At 36.9% G+C, this 18841-nt stretch overlaps 1 protein-coding gene across 7 annotated transcripts in view; it reads left to right on the top strand.

The window, feature by feature from the left end:
• Wnk3 (WNK lysine deficient protein kinase 3) overlaps positions 1-18841 on the top strand; it is a 123828-nt gene that overhangs the window by 95016 nt on the left and 9971 nt on the right. For 4 of the 7 annotated variants that reach the window (XM_026784791.1, XM_026784790.1, XM_005358881.2 and 1 more), the window contains 5 exons: positions 2848-3079; positions 3472-3602; positions 4374-4987; positions 9762-9973; positions 17763-17965. In XM_026784791.1, the coding sequence (XP_026640592.1) occupies positions 2848-3079; positions 3472-3602; positions 4374-4987; positions 9762-9973; positions 17763-17965 (1392 nt within the window). The remainder of the gene's footprint in view (positions 1-2847; positions 3080-3471; positions 3603-4373; positions 4988-9761; positions 9974-17762; positions 17966-18841) is intronic. The other 3 variants (XM_026784793.1, XM_026784794.1, XM_026784795.1) reach the window with 2 other exon arrangements.

Genomic DNA, 18841 nt, shown 5'->3' on the forward strand with positions numbered 1-18841 from the left:
CAGACCTCATTACAGATGGTTGTGAGCTACCATGTGGTTGCTGGGAATTGAACTCAGGACCTTTGGAAGAGCAGGCAATGCTCTTAACCTCTGAGCCATCTCTCCAGCCCCCTCCCTTTGCTTTTTGTAATGAGATAATTTCTCCATTTTTAAGATGATTATATTGTCCTATTTAGTCATTTTGCATCAAGGATTGCATTTTTGAATTTCTAATAGCTGTAATCCATTCTTTGTTTTTTAAATATTTATATTTAATTTTCTGTGTATATATGTATGCCCAATGTGTATGTATATGTACCATGTATGTGCAGGAGCCCACAGAGGTCAGAAGAGGAGCTTGATACCCTAAAACTAGAGTTACAGATAGCTGTCAGCCACTAGATTGGTTCTGGGAACCATACCTGGTTGCCCTTAACCACTGAGGCCTCTTTCTAGCACTGAGTTTAGTATTTTCTTTCAGTGTTAGTTTTCTTTAAGTTTTGTTAATTCTTAGTTCTGTGTTCATTTTTTTTCAATTTCTCCCATAAGATTTTGTGTTCATCTGTACATATGTGCTATTATATAATTACTGTATCTTTAATTGTGAGAAAAACATCAAACAGACTTTTTTGTGCTATACATTTTAACATTTTTTTAAAGCTTCCTGGTGGGTAACTGCTGTAGCTAGTCTATAAAGGCAGCTGGGCTGTTAGATATTGTCTTTGCCCCTCACTGACTTTTCTCTTGACCAAAATATTTCTTCTTTGTATTCTTATTATGGGAGTAGGTGTTCTGTTGTTTTTTTCTTGGTGTAGAGAGAAGGGAATGACTGTTCTTTCATTTTTACCTCAACCAGTATAATCTTTCATTCAAAAATTGTCTATTGAACAGTAAGTCAAAACCTCTTTTTATGAAGTTCACATTCTAGTATTTAACAGTCTTTCAATAACATAATTTAAGGGCTATGATAAATTAGATTATCCATTTTGAGTGATCAGGGAAAGACATATATAATATATAGTAGTGACATTTTCAGGTAGATATTTGTTCAAGGAATCAAAAGAAGGCCAGTTAAGTAGAAAGATATTTTAAAATATAATACAGTGAAAAGACATATGGGAAAAAGATTGGGTGGAATTTTGTAAGCATCCTTTTTGTTGACCAGATTTCTTTGTTGCTGCTCATATCTAGCATTTGAGTATGTGGTCTTTTTGAGACAGTTCATACATATAGTACAGTCTTCCTTTCTTCTTTCTTTCATAAATTCTTATGTCTAGATCTGGAGTTTTATTGTTGCTGTTGTTTTGTCTGAGTATTTCACTTTACAAGGGAAACTAAAATTTATGGTAAATATATCTTGTTCTATTTACTACATATTTATAATTTGTGTCTAAATAAGTGCTTATTATAAATGAAAAATACATATCTCATTTATAATTTCAGTGGCATCAGTGTAGCACTTTCTGAAATATAGTATTTTTACAATTTTTTCTCTCCTAGTTTAGATAATATTGCTAACCCAAAATAGGACTTCAGAAGCTTGCTTACTGATTGTTCAAAATTTCACCCTTTTTTGAGGTAACCTCTCATGTATCCTAGGCTGGCCTCATACTTACTACATAACCACGAATGATCTACCTCTACATTTTGAGTGCTATGATTACAGATGTATGTACATGAATGCCTTGTGTGGTTCTGGGAATCAAACCCAGGGCACTGTGCTTGCTAGGCAAGCCCTCTATCAACTGAACATCTCTAGTCCAAATTTTCCCTTTTGATAACTTCTAATTTAAGTATTAATAGTGCTTATTGTCATGTAGGAAGGCTGTCTTCCTTTAGATTAATGCTACATCCCTCCCTATATACTTTTTATATTCACTTTTAATACTCTGTTATTAGTGACCACTTTTTTTCTTTTTCTTTTTCTTGACAGGGTTTCTCTGTGTCAGCTCTGGCTATCCTGGAACTCTGTAGACCAGGCTGACCTAGAACTCACAGAAATCTGCCAGCCTCTGCCTCCCAATTCAGGGATTAAAGGCCTGTGCCACCACCGCTGGATGGTTATTTTTATATCCCAAAGGATCTATGGTTCTATGCACTAAGTTTTAGTATTAATTACCGCAGATTATTTAGGAAGCACTCATTTAGACACAACAAGCAATCATGGGTGTTTGGAGAGGGTGTAGGAGGACAAGAAGATGATGGTTTTATAGCAAACATGATCTGATATTAAAAATTCTTAGAGCATGAATTCACAGTAATTTTTCATTTCTTTGTAAATTTCTATGAGATCATATAAACTAAGAAACTTTCCTCATATTTCCTATTTCTTTATTACTTAAACAGCTTTAAATTGCTTGTTTTTCTATTGTATCATATATCAAACATAATTATCTCTTAAATAATAGGGGAATAAGCTAATATTTCACTTAATAGCATTTATAAACAGGCATGGTATTGCACACCTGAAATCCTACTCCTTGGGAGGTAAAAACAGTAGGAGCCGGAGTTCAAGGACAGCCTGAATTACATGATATCTTGTGTCTAATAAACCAAAAAACTAGTACTTTTAGTCATTGGCATATATAAAAAATAACTTATTTTCAATTTTAGTTTTCAAATTTGATGTAATGACAACAAATATTTTGGCCTGGAAAATTAATAGTGTCTTTTATTTAATCTAAAGACATAATATTTCCAAAGAAATATCAAAGCTTTGGTTTCAGTCTCATATGCACTGTTACTGAAATAATCCATAGTTTTATGGTTAATTATTAATCCATATAAGAAAACTTTTATACCACAAAACTTAACTCACCTTACCTAAATTATTACCACTTGGTTTTTCTTTGATTTTGTCTCCATTAGGAGATGTCCTCAGATGCTTCACTTCCAGGGGATCCAGAGGCCTATCCTGCTGCTGTGTCAAGCGATGGAACCATTCATCTGCAGACAGGAGGTGGATATTTTGGCCTAAGCTTTACTTGTCCTAGTCTCAAAAATCCTATTAGCAGGAAATCCTGGACTCGAAAATTAAAAAGCTGGGCATACAGGCTACGGCAGTCAACCAGCTTTTTCAAGAGATCAAAAGTCCGTCAAGGTAGTGTGCTTACAGTCAGGGACATAGACTAGGTAACATCATTTTTCATCTACTTTTTTTTTTGTTGTCCATATTTGAATCTTGCCATTTTTTCCCATGTAGCTCATATATATTAAATATCCCATTAATGTTGTGGCCATTTTATTTTTTCCTTTTGTAACTAATTTGGTTTTTCGGTTATTCATTTCATATAGATACTAAGTATCGGGATAAATCTTGCAATGTCTGATTTAGAGTTAGGGACTTAAACAATGTTGCTTATACATTAACACTTTTTAATTATCTAGCAAGGGTTAAACTTTTTCTGCTTTTCTTCATTTTTGGTAATGTAAACAAATTAGTCTTAAAAGTGATTTTTCTCTTTTCTGCTTATAATTTGACAAACCTTACAGTGGAAACAGAAGATAAAAGATCAGCAATTGCTTCTGATCCCATTCCTCTGCCACGGGAGTTCTCAGCTGATACTAGGGCTTTGAGTAGATGTAAAGCAGTGAGTGGATCATTTCAGCGGGGCCGCTTCCAGGTTTGTGTCTTTGGTTGTCTCTTTACCATTGCCTTATGAAAGAAAACAGAGCTTCATGGGAGAGTTTGCCCAACATCTGTGAGACCCAAAGTTCTATTCCCAACACTATAAAAAAGTGAAACCATTTGAAATTGATCTGCAAATCATCCTTACTTGAACTGTAAATCATTTCATACCTAATTTTTATCTTGGTCATATCTTTTTACTTTACAACGCTATTGTTATAGATGAATCTGAAAATTATAAGGATGTTAGTAGTTACAAAAGAGGATAGAAATAGATAATCATTTTTGGGTCATCATTTCTATCAATTTAATTTCCTGTTTAGAATTATTTTTATTCATTTGTATGTATCTGTGTGACATATGCCATGTGAGGTGCCTACAGAGTCAAGAAGAGTATATCAGATCCCTGGGAGCTGAAATACAGACAATTGTAAGCTACCACATAGATGATGGAAACCAAACTCAGGTCTTCTGTTGGAACAGCAGATATTCTTACCCGCTGAGCTGACTCTCCTGCCTCAATTTAATCTAATGTCCTTTAGAATCTCAGCAAATTTCATAGTGGAATTTTATTTGGGTAACATGAAGCTATTCTATCCAAAGGCCCCAACTGAATGACTGTGACAGTATAAGTTTTGGTATTACCAAATATTATATATGTTAAATTGGCCTTTCTTGTCTGTGCTGTGTTTTGACAATGAATTTCTTCATGAGGTTTACCCTTTGATTAAGTAGAACCAGACAAGTTTACCTTTTTCTGTCTCAGGTGATTACAGTTCCTCAGCAGCAGTCAGTGAAAATAATGTCTTTTGGAAAAGAACACAGACCTCCATTCAAGAAAACAACAGTCCAGTCCAGTGAACAAGCAGCAGCCTTTGCTGAAACTGTAGTATCTCAGTTGATCGAAGTGGAACCTGCCATGCCCACTCCTAAAGCGTCAGATTCTTCACGAAAGTTACGAACTCTTTATGAAACTTTTAAAGAAGATAAAAGAGAGCCTGAACAAGGTGACATCTTCTCATCTTTCAGCACAGCTTGTGAAACCAGTGTGTCTTCAGTGACTACAGAAAAGAACTTGGAAGAAACTTCAACTACAGGAATCAGTGTGCATTCTGGGTCTGAACTGTTAGATAAAGAAACAGAGGAATTGACTCCTGAGAAACAGCCATATGAATTTTCGGCCCCTCTTGCTGGTAATGGAAAATCAGTGGCAAAATCTGGTTCAAAGAGTGATCAGTATTTACCACTCAGTAAAGAGCAAGCCTATGTTCAAACACAGAGTTCACTCTTCTATTCTCCATCTTCACCAATGAGCAGTGATGATGAATCAGAAATTGAGGACGAGGACTTGAAAGTAGAGCTTCAAAGATTACGTGAAAAGTAAGTATGCTCTCTTTTCTGTAACAAATCTAATTGTTTACGAGTTTATAGAACTTAATATTTGCTCTGTAGCTAATTGGATATTGGTGGCATTTTAATGATTAAAACTTCTGTGATTAAAAACTGTAATAAATTTACTTATGTACATAATTATCCATAAAATGTTTATGGAATGCTAAAGTTATTGCATATAAAATAATTTTATCTTAGTTTTAAAATTGTTTTATGTGTTTGGATGTTTTGCCTGCATGTTCATTTGTACGGCCTTTGTGTGCAGTGTCCGTGGAAGCCAGAAGAAGTTGTTGGATATCCCACTAGAACTGGAGTTAATAAGCAGTTGCCAGCTGCTATGTGGTTGCTGGGAATTGAATTCAGGTCCTCTGGAAGAGTATCCAGAACTCTTAACTGCAAGCTATCTCTCCAGCTTTTTGAGACAGGGTTTCGCTATGCAGTTCTGCCTGCCTGGCCTGTAATATACTATGGAGCTAATCCATGTTGACCACAAACTTGTGATAATCCCCCTGCTTCTGCATTCTTCATGCTGGTATTACAGGCACATGCCAAGATGAATACATACTTTTTTCAATCCTTGTTCTTTAGTACTCTTGGAATACGAATATACGACTATTCTTACCTTTTATTAGTAGATAGCTAATTTATATAGTCAAAGAGAATAGTTCATCTTTAGGAAAATACAAGATCCTTCTAAGATCAAGCTTATTATTTAGTGAATGAGGTCATAAAGTTTTACTAATGATATTATAGCAATATGTTTTATCATGTAGAGTGTTTTTTTAATGTTGTTTTGTTTGGTATTTGGTTTCATATACCAGCCTAATCTTAAACTTGCTAAGTTTAAGATCTTGAACTCCTGACCCTGTTGCCTGAACCTCCCAAGGGCTGGAATTACAGGCATGTGCCATCATAACAATGACAAAATTACCACCACCACCAAAAAATATTTACCACCTCTACAAAATTTATGGTCTACTTTAAAAAGTGCCATGCAAGCCTGGCAGGCAGAGTTTTTTTTTTGGTTTTTTTTTTTCTAGACAGGGTTTCTCTGTGGTTTTGGAGCCTGTCCTGGAACTAGCTCTTGTAGACCAGGCTGGTCTCCAACTCACAGAGGGCAGGCAGAGTTTAAACCACAGAATCCACAGTGGAAGAAGAGACCCAACTGCTGAAAATTTTCTTCTGGCCACCACAAACATATATCATACACCTATATACATAATAATAATTCTTATAGCAAATGATTGTTTTGTTTTGTTTTTCGAAACAGGGTTTCTCTAGCTTTGGAGCCTGTCCTGGAACTAGCTTTTGTAGACCAGGCTGGCTTCGAACTCACAGAACTCTTCCTGCCTCTGCCTCCCGAGTGCTGGGATTAAAGGCGTGTGCCGCCACTGCCCGGCCTATAGCAAAAGATTAAAAGTTAACTAAAATACACATGTATAAATATTTGATATTACATTGCATATATTTCATTTTTCCTATATATTAAGTACTGTATAGTTTATGTATACAGATATTTTATAGTACAATACTTATTTTTAAAGTGCTTTAATATTTGTAATGTTAGTATTCTATTTATGTTTTATGGAATATTGTTTGAAATATGGTCTTGCCATTTAGCTCAGGCTGGCCTCAAGTTTGCAAACTCTGAACTGCCTCAGTCTTCTGATTATAAGAATTTAATAAATCTTTTAAATCATTTTGAAAAGACTGTTGGCTTTTATAGCTGCCTATGTTGGTTATGAGTACTTAATTTTGGTTATGAAATATAGATTCTCAAAAAGGGTCTTTTTATTCTGGGATTTGAGAGATGACTCAGTAGTTAAGAGTACTTCCTGACTCACAACTACCTGTAAGTGCAACTCTAGGAGTTCTGATGACCTACATATTTGTGCCATATATTCATACAAACACACACATAAATTAAAACAAAATCTTTTTTTAAAAAATCAGCCCCAAATAGGACCAGGTGTGGTATTTCATGCTTTAATTCCAGCACTTGGGTTGCAGAGGCAGGTGGATCTCTTTAAGTTGAGACTAGCCTGTTCTACATAGCAAGTTCCATGCCATTGACAGCTCTGGTGCAGACCTAGTAGCAAGACACTTAGCTCTGAAAGTGCTAGAGTTCTTACATAAGGGCAGGAAGTTGGGATTCTTAGTCCTTGCGGCAGCTGGCATTACAATGGATAGGCAGCCGTAGGTATCAGGATTCCTCGGGCCCTGGCAATGGCCAGTCTGAAATCCTCCATGCTCAAGTTTGACAGCTGTCTGGAATTCTTCCAATGACCAGGACCAGCAGTTACTTTTCTCTGGCTTTTTATTGCCTTCAATCCTTTTTTTCACCCACAACTCTCTTTCCTTTCAACTTCCACTATCCCTTTAGTTCCTGCCTGGCCCCTCTCTCAAACTATTGAGCTACCTCTTCTTCAACAGTCAAGCAGCTGAACCTTGCTTATTTTGAAGCCCAGCCTGCTGACAACCAAACTCTCTCTTCTTCAGCTGTCAAGTAGACAGCTGCATTGCCACTTTCATAGTTTAGGCCTGCAGACTGTTCAACTCTCATTGCCTCTGTTGTCTCTGCTGTTTTCTTTGTGTTTACCAACCCTGCCTACACTACTGAAAGTAGGCAAGACCACCCAGGAGAAGCAGCTTTGTACTGGGCCTAATGTTACACCAGAAAAGCCACCACAAGACCTGCTTTGTGTTTGGACCAACCACGGTGTATCTTTCACAGCACTATCCCTTTAGCCACAGCCACAGTAGTCTCTCTGGTAGGCCACCAAAAGTTTCATCTGCCTCTGGCCTTGCAGGAGAGGATGAAAATGTTTGCAGAGTTTTCTAGAGTTTTGCAAGGCTTTTGATAGCTAAAAGTTGAGTACACGCTGGAACAGTCCTTGTTAAGACTGAACCCCTAGGAACTAAAACAATCAGCTGAGTTCATTGTGTAGTTTTCTCAAGGCGTCTGTGGGGTGTTCAAAACTGCTGGTATTAGCATAAGAATTGTCCAGTTGGCTGACTGACAGTCTTTGTACTCAAAGCAACCAGGGCAGCAAGGAAGAGTCCAAAAGCTACTAGTTAGGGAGTCAAATTGCATAGTCGCCTAGTAACTGGGATTTTTTTTAATAGGAAAATGAACATCAGAAGGAGTGCTTAGAATAGGAACGTAATTTATCAATAACACTAATAGTAGCTACTTTAACAGATTTTTTAATAGAGTTTAAAAGCCTGCCCAGTGGCTAGGGGAATGAGTACCCATTCTCCTCTTCTGTCTCACTAACCCCTGGATTACATCCCCAGCCCATTAGTCTTCTTTTTTTTTTGAATACTTCCTTTTTTTTTGTTTTTTTCGGGACAGGGTTTCTCTGTGGCTTTGGAGCCTGTCCTGGAACTAGCTCTGTAGACCAGGCTGGTCTCGAACTCACAGAGATCCACCTGCCTCTGCCTCCCAAGTGCTGGGATTAAAGGCGTGCGCCAACACCGCAGGGCTCCATTAGTGTTCTTTTGTTATGGATTGTTCATAATATTTTACCAGACAATTGGTAGATACTATAGACCAATAAAAGTAAGCTGAGATCATTTTGCCCAAATTAGTTTGAATAATCTATAGATGTGGGGGTTTGTATTTTAAAAGTTAAATTTTAAAAATAAAGGCCAGTCCTGGTGACACACACTTGTAATCCCAGTACTCAGAAGGCAATTTTTTTTTGTGTGTTCAAGGTCAGTCTGGTCTATATAGTGAATTCCAGGCCAACAAGGTTACATAGTGAGAACCTGTCTCAAAGGAAGTGATACATAGGATAATGTTCAAATAAAGTAATGAGAAAGCAAACCAAAAGACCCCTTGTACTTCTCATGCTATGCCTCACTTCTCAGAGGTGCTCACTATGAGCTGTTTGGGATATATCTTACTGGTTCTTTTTCTGTCCTTTATAAAAATAAAGTAAAAAACAATCATGCTATTTTACAATTTTTTTACTTTAAGATGTTGTCTATAAATGTTCATATCTGTGTAAATCTACCTTTAAAATATCACTGCATGCAGTTCCAATGTATGAATGTATCCAAGTTTATTTGATCCTTTCTTGAGAGATATTTCAGTGTTCTCCATATTTAATTATATAAATGATGCTTATCTTTTTACACACAGAGAGATTTCTGTGGAATACAATTAAAAGGTCTGTATTTGTTTGTTTGTTTGTTTGTTTGAGTCAGGGTGTCTCTGTGTAACAGCCCTAGCTGTCCTGGAATCCGCTCTGTAGACCAGGCTATCCTCAAACTCCCAGAGGTCCACTTGCCTCTGCCTCCCAAGTGCTGGGATTAGAGGTGTGCACCACCACCACACAGCAAAAGGTCTGTATTCTTGAAGCTTACAGATAATTGCTAATATTGTATTCGATGTCAGGCTTGGTTGCTCTTGCCTGTAGTCCCAGCTCCTGGGAGGTAGAGGCTAATGTGTTAAATTCCAAACTAGCCAATATTATATAGTGATGTCTTGTATCAAAAAAAAATTGAGCTGGGGGGTGCCAGAGGTGGTGCATGCCTTTAATCCCAGGATTTAGGAGGCAGAGGCAAGTGGATCTTTGTGAGTTCTAGGACAGCCAGAGATATACAGAGAAACCCTGTCTCAAAAAAAAATACTCTGCATTCCATCATTTTTAATATTAATGTTTTGTTAAGCTTTATTTATACCATTACAAAGTTCCTGAGTTTCTTTTTATGGCACCAAAATTATTCAACTATTTTTTACATAATTTTTATTCAGACACATTCAGGAGGTGGTCAATCTTCAAACACAGCAGAATAAAGAGCTGCAGGAGCTCTATCAACGCCTTCGAGCAACTAAAGATAGCAAAGTGCAATCTTCAGAGATTCCTTCATCACCTGCTTCACCACGTCGGCCAAGATCTTTCAAAAGTAAACTCCGAAGCCGCCCTCAATCTTTGACACATTCAGACAATGTCATTGTTGTAAAAGGTAAACCAATCATAAACATAATCATTTTAGTTGTTGTAAAAGATAAACTAATCATAAGCATAATTGGTTTTTTTTTAAAAGCATAATTGTTTTTAAAAACTAATCAGATCTCGACATAGTGTAGCATCCCTGTAGTTGAAGCACTCAGGAGACTGCGGCAAGATTTGTCTGCTGTGAACAGAAGAACCTGTCTCAAGAAAAGTAAAATCTGAACAGCAAAATTAGAAAAACAGTGATAGTACGAGAGAGAGAGAGAGAGAGAGGAGGGGGGGGGAGAGAGAGAGAGAGAGAGAGAGAGAGAGAGGAGGGGGGGAGGGAGGGAGAGCACGAGCGAGCGTGTGTAGGCCATAAAAGAGCATCGGATCTCCTGGAGTTAGAGTTACAGGCAGTTGTGAGCCACCTGACATGGGTGCTGGGAACTGAACTCTGGTCTTCTGTAACATCAACAAGCACTCTCAACCACTAAACAATCTCTCCAGAACCTTTATGTATTATTATTAAGAATATTAGAAAAATCCATTCTTTTTTATTTTTTTTAATTTATTTTTATGCATCAGTATTTGCATACATGTATGTCTGTGTGAGGATGTCAGAATCCCTGGTTAACTGGAGTTACAGACAGTTGTGAGCTGCCATGTGGGTGCCAGGAGTTGAACCAGGGTCCTCTAGTAGAGTAGCCAGTACTCCTAACTGCTGAGCCATCTCTCTAGGCCCCCAAAAATACATTTCTTTTTTAAAGATTTATTTATTTATTTATATTTTATGTATATGAATGTTTGCCTGCATATATGTATATGTACCACACTATCTGCCTGGTACCCATGGAGGTCAGAAGACAATGCCAAATCTTCTGAAACTGGAGTTAAGGATAATTGTGAACCATCATATGGGTGCTAGGAAGCAAGCTCAGGTCTTCCAAAAGATCAACGAGTGTTCTCAATTGTGAGGCTGTCTCTCCAGCCCCTAAAATGTTATTTCTTTAACTTTGGGAAACTAGTCTATATCTATTTAACAAATAAAGAAATTACTCCTCAGGTTGGACTTCTTTGGTTCCAGATACATAATGAAGGTCAACGCACCACATAACTTGTGCTTCTATTTTTATTATATACTATTCAGAATAGTGAATAAGTAGAACTAGCCTAGATGTGCATCAACAGACAAATGGATAAAGAAAATGTGGAGCACCATTCAGTGGAATTTATTCAGGTGTAAAGAAAATGAAGTGATAGAAAACTAGTCATGTATGGTAGTATATACCTCTAGCCCCAGCACAGGGAGATTGAAGCAGGAAGTTGGTTGAGTTTGAGGCCACCCTACATTGAGCTATAGGATGCGCCTGATAGAAATAGAATTGAAGGGTAGATTAGGATTGAAAACAGCTTTGGCAATTCAGTATCGGAAGTCATAACCTTTAGTCTGATGTTATGGCATTTATAGTTAGACTTCATTTTGTTCCGAAATGCTGTGCTTGTTTACACACTTGTTTTGTTCATTTGTTTAGAGATGAATTCTTTCTATAATTCCCAGCCTTGTCAGGGCTCAAATTATCCCTCTACCTCGGCCTCTGAAGTTGCTAGGACTATAGGAGAGGCACTCTATGATATTCTTTTTCTTATTCTGTGTCATGCTGAAGATTGAACCACAGGACTTGCACACTCGAGGCAAGTGCTCTATCAGTAAGCTTAACCCCTAGTTTATCCAAATGTTTTTTCCTGTGCCCAAACATGACCTTTATTTGAATTTTGCTTATTATTTCAATTATATAAAGTGGATTTTAGTAGTTTCTACCTGTTGTTAAACTTTTCAAATATATATATATTTGTATATATTTATACATATATATATTTTCAAATATATATATTTATATATATTTATACATTTATATATTTCAAATATATATATTTGTTTGTTTGACACAGGGTTTCTCTGTACAGCCCTGGCTATCTTGGAACTCCTGGAACTTGCCCTGTAGACCAGTTTGGCCTTGAACTCAGAGAGATCCGCCTGCCTCTCCCTCCTGAATGCTGGGATTAAAGGTGTGCGCCACCACCGCCTGGCTTCAGTTCTATAAACTGTGTGTCATCTATTTTGGAACTTTGCTGCATGTGCTTGTGATTCTTTTACCTTTTGATATTAGTATATATTTCTGATATGAATATAGGCAATCAGCTTTCTTTAGTTTACTACTTACATGTTGCACCACTCCATTCTTTTAATGTATTTTTTAAAATTTTTATTTTATTTTTTGTGTGTCTCTATATATGTGCTTGTGTATGTCTGAGTATGTGCCACAGCTTGCATCTGGATGTCAAGACAGATTATGGGAGTTGGCTCTGGAAATCAAGTTGTCAGGTTTGGCAGCAATTGCCTTCACCCACTGAGCCATCTTCCCTGCCCTTTTATACTTTTAATCTGAACAATACTTATTATGGACATCATTATACAATTAGATCATGTTTTTTATCTACTCTGTCAGCCTTTGTCTTTTATAAAGGGGTTATTTAAACCATTCCAATATAATTTAATTATAAACTAAGAATCATTTCTACTTTTTATTTTGCTATTTGTTTTTCATATCTAATGACCTTTTTGTTCTTCTTTGATTCCTGCTTGCCTTTGTGTTAAACTTGCATTCTTTTGTGTGTGTGTGTGTATGTGTGTGTGTGTGTGTGATGTTTCTTTTTTTTAATTTATGTATTTATTATGTATCCAGTGTTCTGTCTGCATGCATGCGTGCAGGCCAGAAGAGGGCGCCAGATCTCATCAGGTGGTCGTGAGTCACCATGTGGTTGCTGGGAATTGAACTCAGGAACTCTGGAAGAGCAGCCAGTGCTCTTAACCACTGAGCCATCTCTCCAGCCCCTAAACTTGCATTCTTAAAAGATTGATTTGAAGGGGTGTGTGTGTGCCTTGCTCCTTTGAGGTACAGTCCCTCCCTAAGCCTTGGGCTCTTGTTTTCTTAGGTAGGCTGGAAGTTAACAAGCCTCCCTAACATCTAGAATCACAGGTGTTTGGATGGATGACTTGTTAACTTGGGTGCTGGGTTACGAACTCCAGTCTTCATGATTGTTCAGTAAATGCTAAGCCATGTTTCCAAACCCTAAATAGATATTTTTTATAATGTTTAAATCCTTTATTATATGTCTTTAGTTATTTCCCTGTAGTGGCCATGGGGATTGCAATTAGCTTCTTATTTCAAGAATAACACTATCTTAATTTCAATGGTATATATATTTTCTTCTGTGTATGTGCCTTCCTTTCTTTTTACACATTACATTTTTACATATGATAATCAAATCAACAAATTTGTGTAATTATTGCTTTTTGTAGTCATCTTTGCAATCAGATGAGAGAATAAGATAGATATAAGCACAAAGTACACTTTTACAGAATATTATATTTACTAATGCAGTTTTTTGTTTCTTCACATATACTTTTACTGCATTGCCAACTTTTTTTCATTATAAAGGACTTCATCTCTGAATTTTTACAAGGCAACTCTGTTAGCAATTCAATTTTTTCCATAGTTTCAATTCATAGGATTTGTTTTACAACGCAGGTTATAGAAAAATGCTTTGGATTCAAAGACTTTTTTTTTTTTTGATTTTTCGAGACAGAGTTTCTCCGTAGCTTTTGGTTCCTGTCCTGGAACTAGCTCTTGTAGACCAGGCTGGCCTCGAACTTACAGAGATCCGCCTGCCTCTGCCTCCCGAGTGTTGGGATTAAAGGCATGCGCCACCACCGCCCGGCTGGATTCAAAGACTATTAAAAGGACCAATTATAATTCAACTTATAGTTGGTTTTCTCTTTGCCTCAAAACATAACATAAAAAACATGTTCATGTTTTGCTTGGGTAATCAAAAGGAAATATTTTAGATTTCTAATTTATGTGTGTCACTGCTTTAACAGCCTCCAGCTTCTAGAAATAGCTGTAACTCTTTATATTTTGCCTTTTGGCCCAGAATTAAATGCCCTTAATTGTTTATAACAGATAGAAAACAATTATAACCAGAATTCTAAATTAATTAGCTATTTAAAGTTCATCTGTTAGGGGCTGGAGAGATGGCTCAGAGGTTAAGAGCATTGCCTGCTCTTCCAAAGGTCCTGAGTTCAATTCCCAGCAACCACATGGTGGCTCCCAACCTTCTGTGATGGGGTCTGGTGCCCTCTTCTGGCCTGCAGACATACACACAGACAGAACATTGTATACATAATAAATAAATATTTTTAAAAAAATAATAAAGTTCATCCGTTATAAAAATAGATAAATCCTTTTCTGGTATGAAGTTGATTTTAAAACTCATGAAATTGATATAAAATATTTTATCCTATAAGTGTCTATAATGAATTAATGAATAATATTATGATGTAAGGATCCTCAAAATATAAAATGAAAAAAATCTTTTTTTTTTTTTGATTTTCAAGACAGGGTTTCTCTGTAGCTTTTTGGAGCCTGTCCTGGAACTAGCTCTTGTAGACCAGGCTGGCCTCGAACTCACAGATCTGCTTTATCTCTGCCTTCTGAGTGCTGGGATTAAAGGCTTGCACCACCACCGCCTGGCTCATTTTTTTTTTTTTTTGTAAATGATTTCCTATCATCTGGACTCAAAGTTTCAAGAACTTTGGGATATAATCTAAAACAATAGATTTCATTCTTTAATAAGAACAGAAATCAAAATCATGATGTACAGTTATACCACCCACTCTGTAGCTCAGGGAATGTTATGGAAGAGGGGTTGGAAAAAGAAACAAAAGATAGGGTAAAGGGCTATGAAACACTATTCCCTAGACTTTCTACAACCATTGTAATTGTTAGCTTACTTTCACTGGGACCATCCAAGACCAGCCCTATCAACAGTCAGTCAAGGAAGAGGTCCTCACGGGCCTATCCTTTACCTCTGAACTATCTATTGATGTCCTCTCTAAGAGAGGGCAACTCACCAACCTTTAGTTGTGTACTACCAGCTTCGAAGAGATTGCTCTAAACCTCTGTTCACACAAATATTCTCCATTAATCTTGCTGAGGCACAAAACAAATAGACATAAATGTGAGGTATTTGTAAAGTTTTTTGAAATTTTAAATTAAAAAAATCTTATATTCAAGAAAGATCTTACTCTATAAATGGTTGGTTAAATGGAAATTTAAATTATGGGGTATTCAGTCAGCAAGAATAACTAGTTATCAGGGGCTAGAGAAATGGCTCAGCAGTTAAGGGAACTTTCTGCTCTTACAAGGACCCACGTTCAGTTGCCAGTGCCCATGTTAGGTGGCTGATGACTGCCTGTAACTCCAACTCCTCAGGCATCTGCACTCATACAGACACACACGTACACATAATTTAAAATAATACAAATATACCTTGAAAAATAACTAGTCATCAAAATAAGCACAGAAAATATGTCTTTTTTAGTGTTTCCATGAATTAACCATGTTCCCATCCTTAATGCCTTTGCACAACAAAAATTTTGTTTTTGATTCCACACATTATTAATGAACTCAAGTACATTTATTCACCACTTGAAAGGGGAACAATGAGTAGAGGAAACAAAAATTACTTAGTCACCAGTGCTGAGAGGAAATTCATCTTAACTCCCTTTAAGTTTTAAGTTCCTTTTATCCTTAAGCAGGAGGGAACAGGGAGGTGTGATAGGAATAGATTGATAGCTAAATATTTCAAAGCTCTTCTCCATTGTTTTGGAATGGAAAGTGAAACATTTATTGGCTGTTATGCAGAACCACAAGGTCCAGTCCAGAAGAACTTTTTGTCTTTGAAATTCTTAGTTACTCTTACCTTAGTGTCTTCAACCTTGAAAGGGCAGGGGAGCTGTTGGGGTTTCTTTTTGTTTTGTTTTGTTTTTTTTTTTAAGGCAAATCAACCTTGTGCTACCAGTCTGGCACAGGCACTCCATAAAGAAGTAACAAAAATCTAACCCAAAGGCTAAGGTAAAAAGATGACAGATAAAAATATGAATGCTTCTCAGTGTTGATTGTTTTATTTTTCTCAGAATGCAAATGTCCTTTTCAATGTGGAATCATTTTTCCACATGAGAACATATGATACAGAGAAAAGCCAGTATTATATAATAACTGAACAGTTATTTGTGCTATCACAGGATGTCCAATTTTTTATTAAGCATTATTTGGGTAATATGAAATGAATTCATAGTTTGCTCACTAAAAACAATAGCAAAATGAATGTTATTGAACTTTGCAGACCCAAGGGTAAAGTGTGCTTCATGTCCCTAAAAAGGAAGTTAGGCAGCTATTAATCTGTGTAGTCCATGTATCTAAAGTATCATCTGTAGAGGAACTAGTAATTTTTGGTCAACTGTGACCTTTAAAAATACTTCTAAGTTCAACTAATACCAAATATGCTAAAGGGTTTTCCCTCAATTATAGCATTAGGTTTCTGCAATAAGAAAGGGTAAAGTAAAAACAGAGATTTCGTAGTTTTGTCTTTAGAACTTAATAACATTTACTTTTTTATTCATTTTTTATTTCATACATGGAACCAACTTTATAACCCTTTGAAATCTTAAAACTGATTTAGTTTGTCCTCCAAAAATGTCATACAGTTTGATCATCTTTAACTCTACTACATACACATACTTAAAAAAGATTTATTTATTAAGTATACAGTGTTCTGCCTGCATGCCTTCAGGCCAGAAGAAGGCACCATTATAGATGGTTGTGAGCCACCACATGGTTGCTGGGGGAATTGAACACAGAACATTTGGAAAAGTAGGCAGTGCTCTTAACTGCTGAGTCTTCTCTCCAGCTCCATATCCACAGTTCTTATAAGACACTCTTCCTTTTTCTTCATAGGTTAAAATTCACCTTCAGGAAACTGGTATTCATTCCTCTAAATCAACTCTACCTACATGTGTAGCATATTGTTTGCCATTATGAAAAATAGGCAATCTCCTTCATTAATTTGCAGTATAGTGCTGTCTGAGTGGATCCCCTTCCTTTTTGAAAGTATGGTCTTCTTGCTTGATAGTTTTTCAGCATTTTGATTCTATTTCGTTGTCTTCTTGCCATATATTTGCTTGTTTGCTTTTATTTCTTAATTTTGTGTGTATGCCTGCAAGGCCAGAAGAGGGCACCAGACCCCATTACAGATAGTTGTGAGCCACCATATGGTTGCTGGGAATTGAACTCAGGACCTTTGGGAGAGCAGACAATGCTCTTAACCTCTGAGCCATCTCTCCAGCCCCCTTAATTTTGATTTGTAAATTTATTTTTATTAGGCAGGCGGATCTCTGTGAGTTCGAGACCAGCCTGGTCTACAAGAGCTAGTTCCAGGACAGGCTCCAAAACCACAGAGAAACCCTGTCTCGAAAAACCAAAAAATTATTTTTATTTTATGTATGAGTGTTTTGTCTGCACGTATGTTTGTGTATCACATGCCTGCCTGATGCCTGCGGAGGCCAGAAGAAGGCACAAAATTCCCTGAAACTGGAGTTAGAGACACTGTGAGTCATCATGCAGGTGTTTCTAATCAAATCCAGGTCCAGTGCTATTCACCACTGAACCATCTCTTGAGTCAGGAAATGGCTCAGCAGGCAAAGTAAGTTGCCCCTAAGCCGATAACCTGAGTTTGATCCTTGGAATCCACATAGTAGAAGCAGATAAGTCACTTTTGCACATACATACACAACACATATACAACTCACAGATACACACACACTTACACGTTAAAAAAAATAGGAACGTAATCTAATTATCAGTTGCAATTCCTTTACCTAGTTTTTCCTGTTTTGTTTTGTTTTGTTTTTCTTGTAGATGCTCTGTGTGTGGAGAGTAATACAGCGTCACGCCAACAATCTTCAGCCAGTAAAAAGGGAATGTTTACAGATGATTTACACAAGTTGGTGGATGATTGGACAAAGGAAACAGTAGGAAATTTTCCTAGTAAGCCAAGTTTAAACCAACTCAAACAGAGCCAGCAAAAATTAGAGACAGAAAACTGGAACAAAGTATATGAAGTAAGTCTCTTATCCTCTGTCCTCTTTATAAAAATTAAAAGCTATAAAAATTGATTTTGGCCCATGATTAGTGCTCTAAAATGGTATGGAATATGATATTGAGACTTTGATCCTTATCTAGATTTATTGTGTCTTTGAGCAAATTATCTTTTAGACCACGAGTTACCAAATTTTTATGAAGAAATCAATTAGTAAACATTTTAGACTTTCCAAGCCACAAGGTTCCAAGAATCAACTTGATTGTAATGCAAAAGCAGTCTAAGAAAATATGTAAACAAATGGTTGTGCCTCTGTTCTATTACCTCTTGATTTATGGAATGTTCCTTCCTTGAAGCCCCTCCCATTCATAGGAGTTCTTATTTTTCCTTAACAAATCAGTTTACTGTGCTTAGAAAACAAGCAAACATGGGGCTGGAGAGATGGCTCAGCGGTCAAGAGCATTGCCTGCTTTTCCAAAGGTCCTCAGTTCAATTCCCACCAACCACATGGTGGCTCACAACCATCTGTAAAGAGGTCTGGCGCCCTCTTCTGGCCTTCAGGCATACAGACAGAATATTGTATACATAATAAATAAATATTAAAAAAGAAAGAAAGAAAACGAGCAAACATGACATAAAAAGAGGTGGTGGGCCAAAATTTGATGGCTCTAGTTTTGCACTATTCTCTCTCTAAAAATGCAAAATATTCAAAATGAATTATCTGGAGAGAGGTACAAGAATTAAGTATTGAGCCGGGCGGTGGTGGCGCACGCCTTTAATCCCAGCACTCGGGAGGCAGAGGCAGGCGGATCTCTGTGACTTCGAGACCAGCCTGGTCTACAGAGCTAGTTCCAGGACAGGCTCCAAAACCACAGAGAAACCCTGTCTCGAAAAACCA

The sequence above is a fragment of the Microtus ochrogaster genome, chromosome X (genome assembly GCF_000317375.1).
Source record: "Microtus ochrogaster isolate Prairie Vole_2 chromosome X, MicOch1.0, whole genome shotgun sequence".
NCBI lineage: Eukaryota > Metazoa > Chordata > Mammalia > Rodentia > Cricetidae > Microtus > Microtus ochrogaster.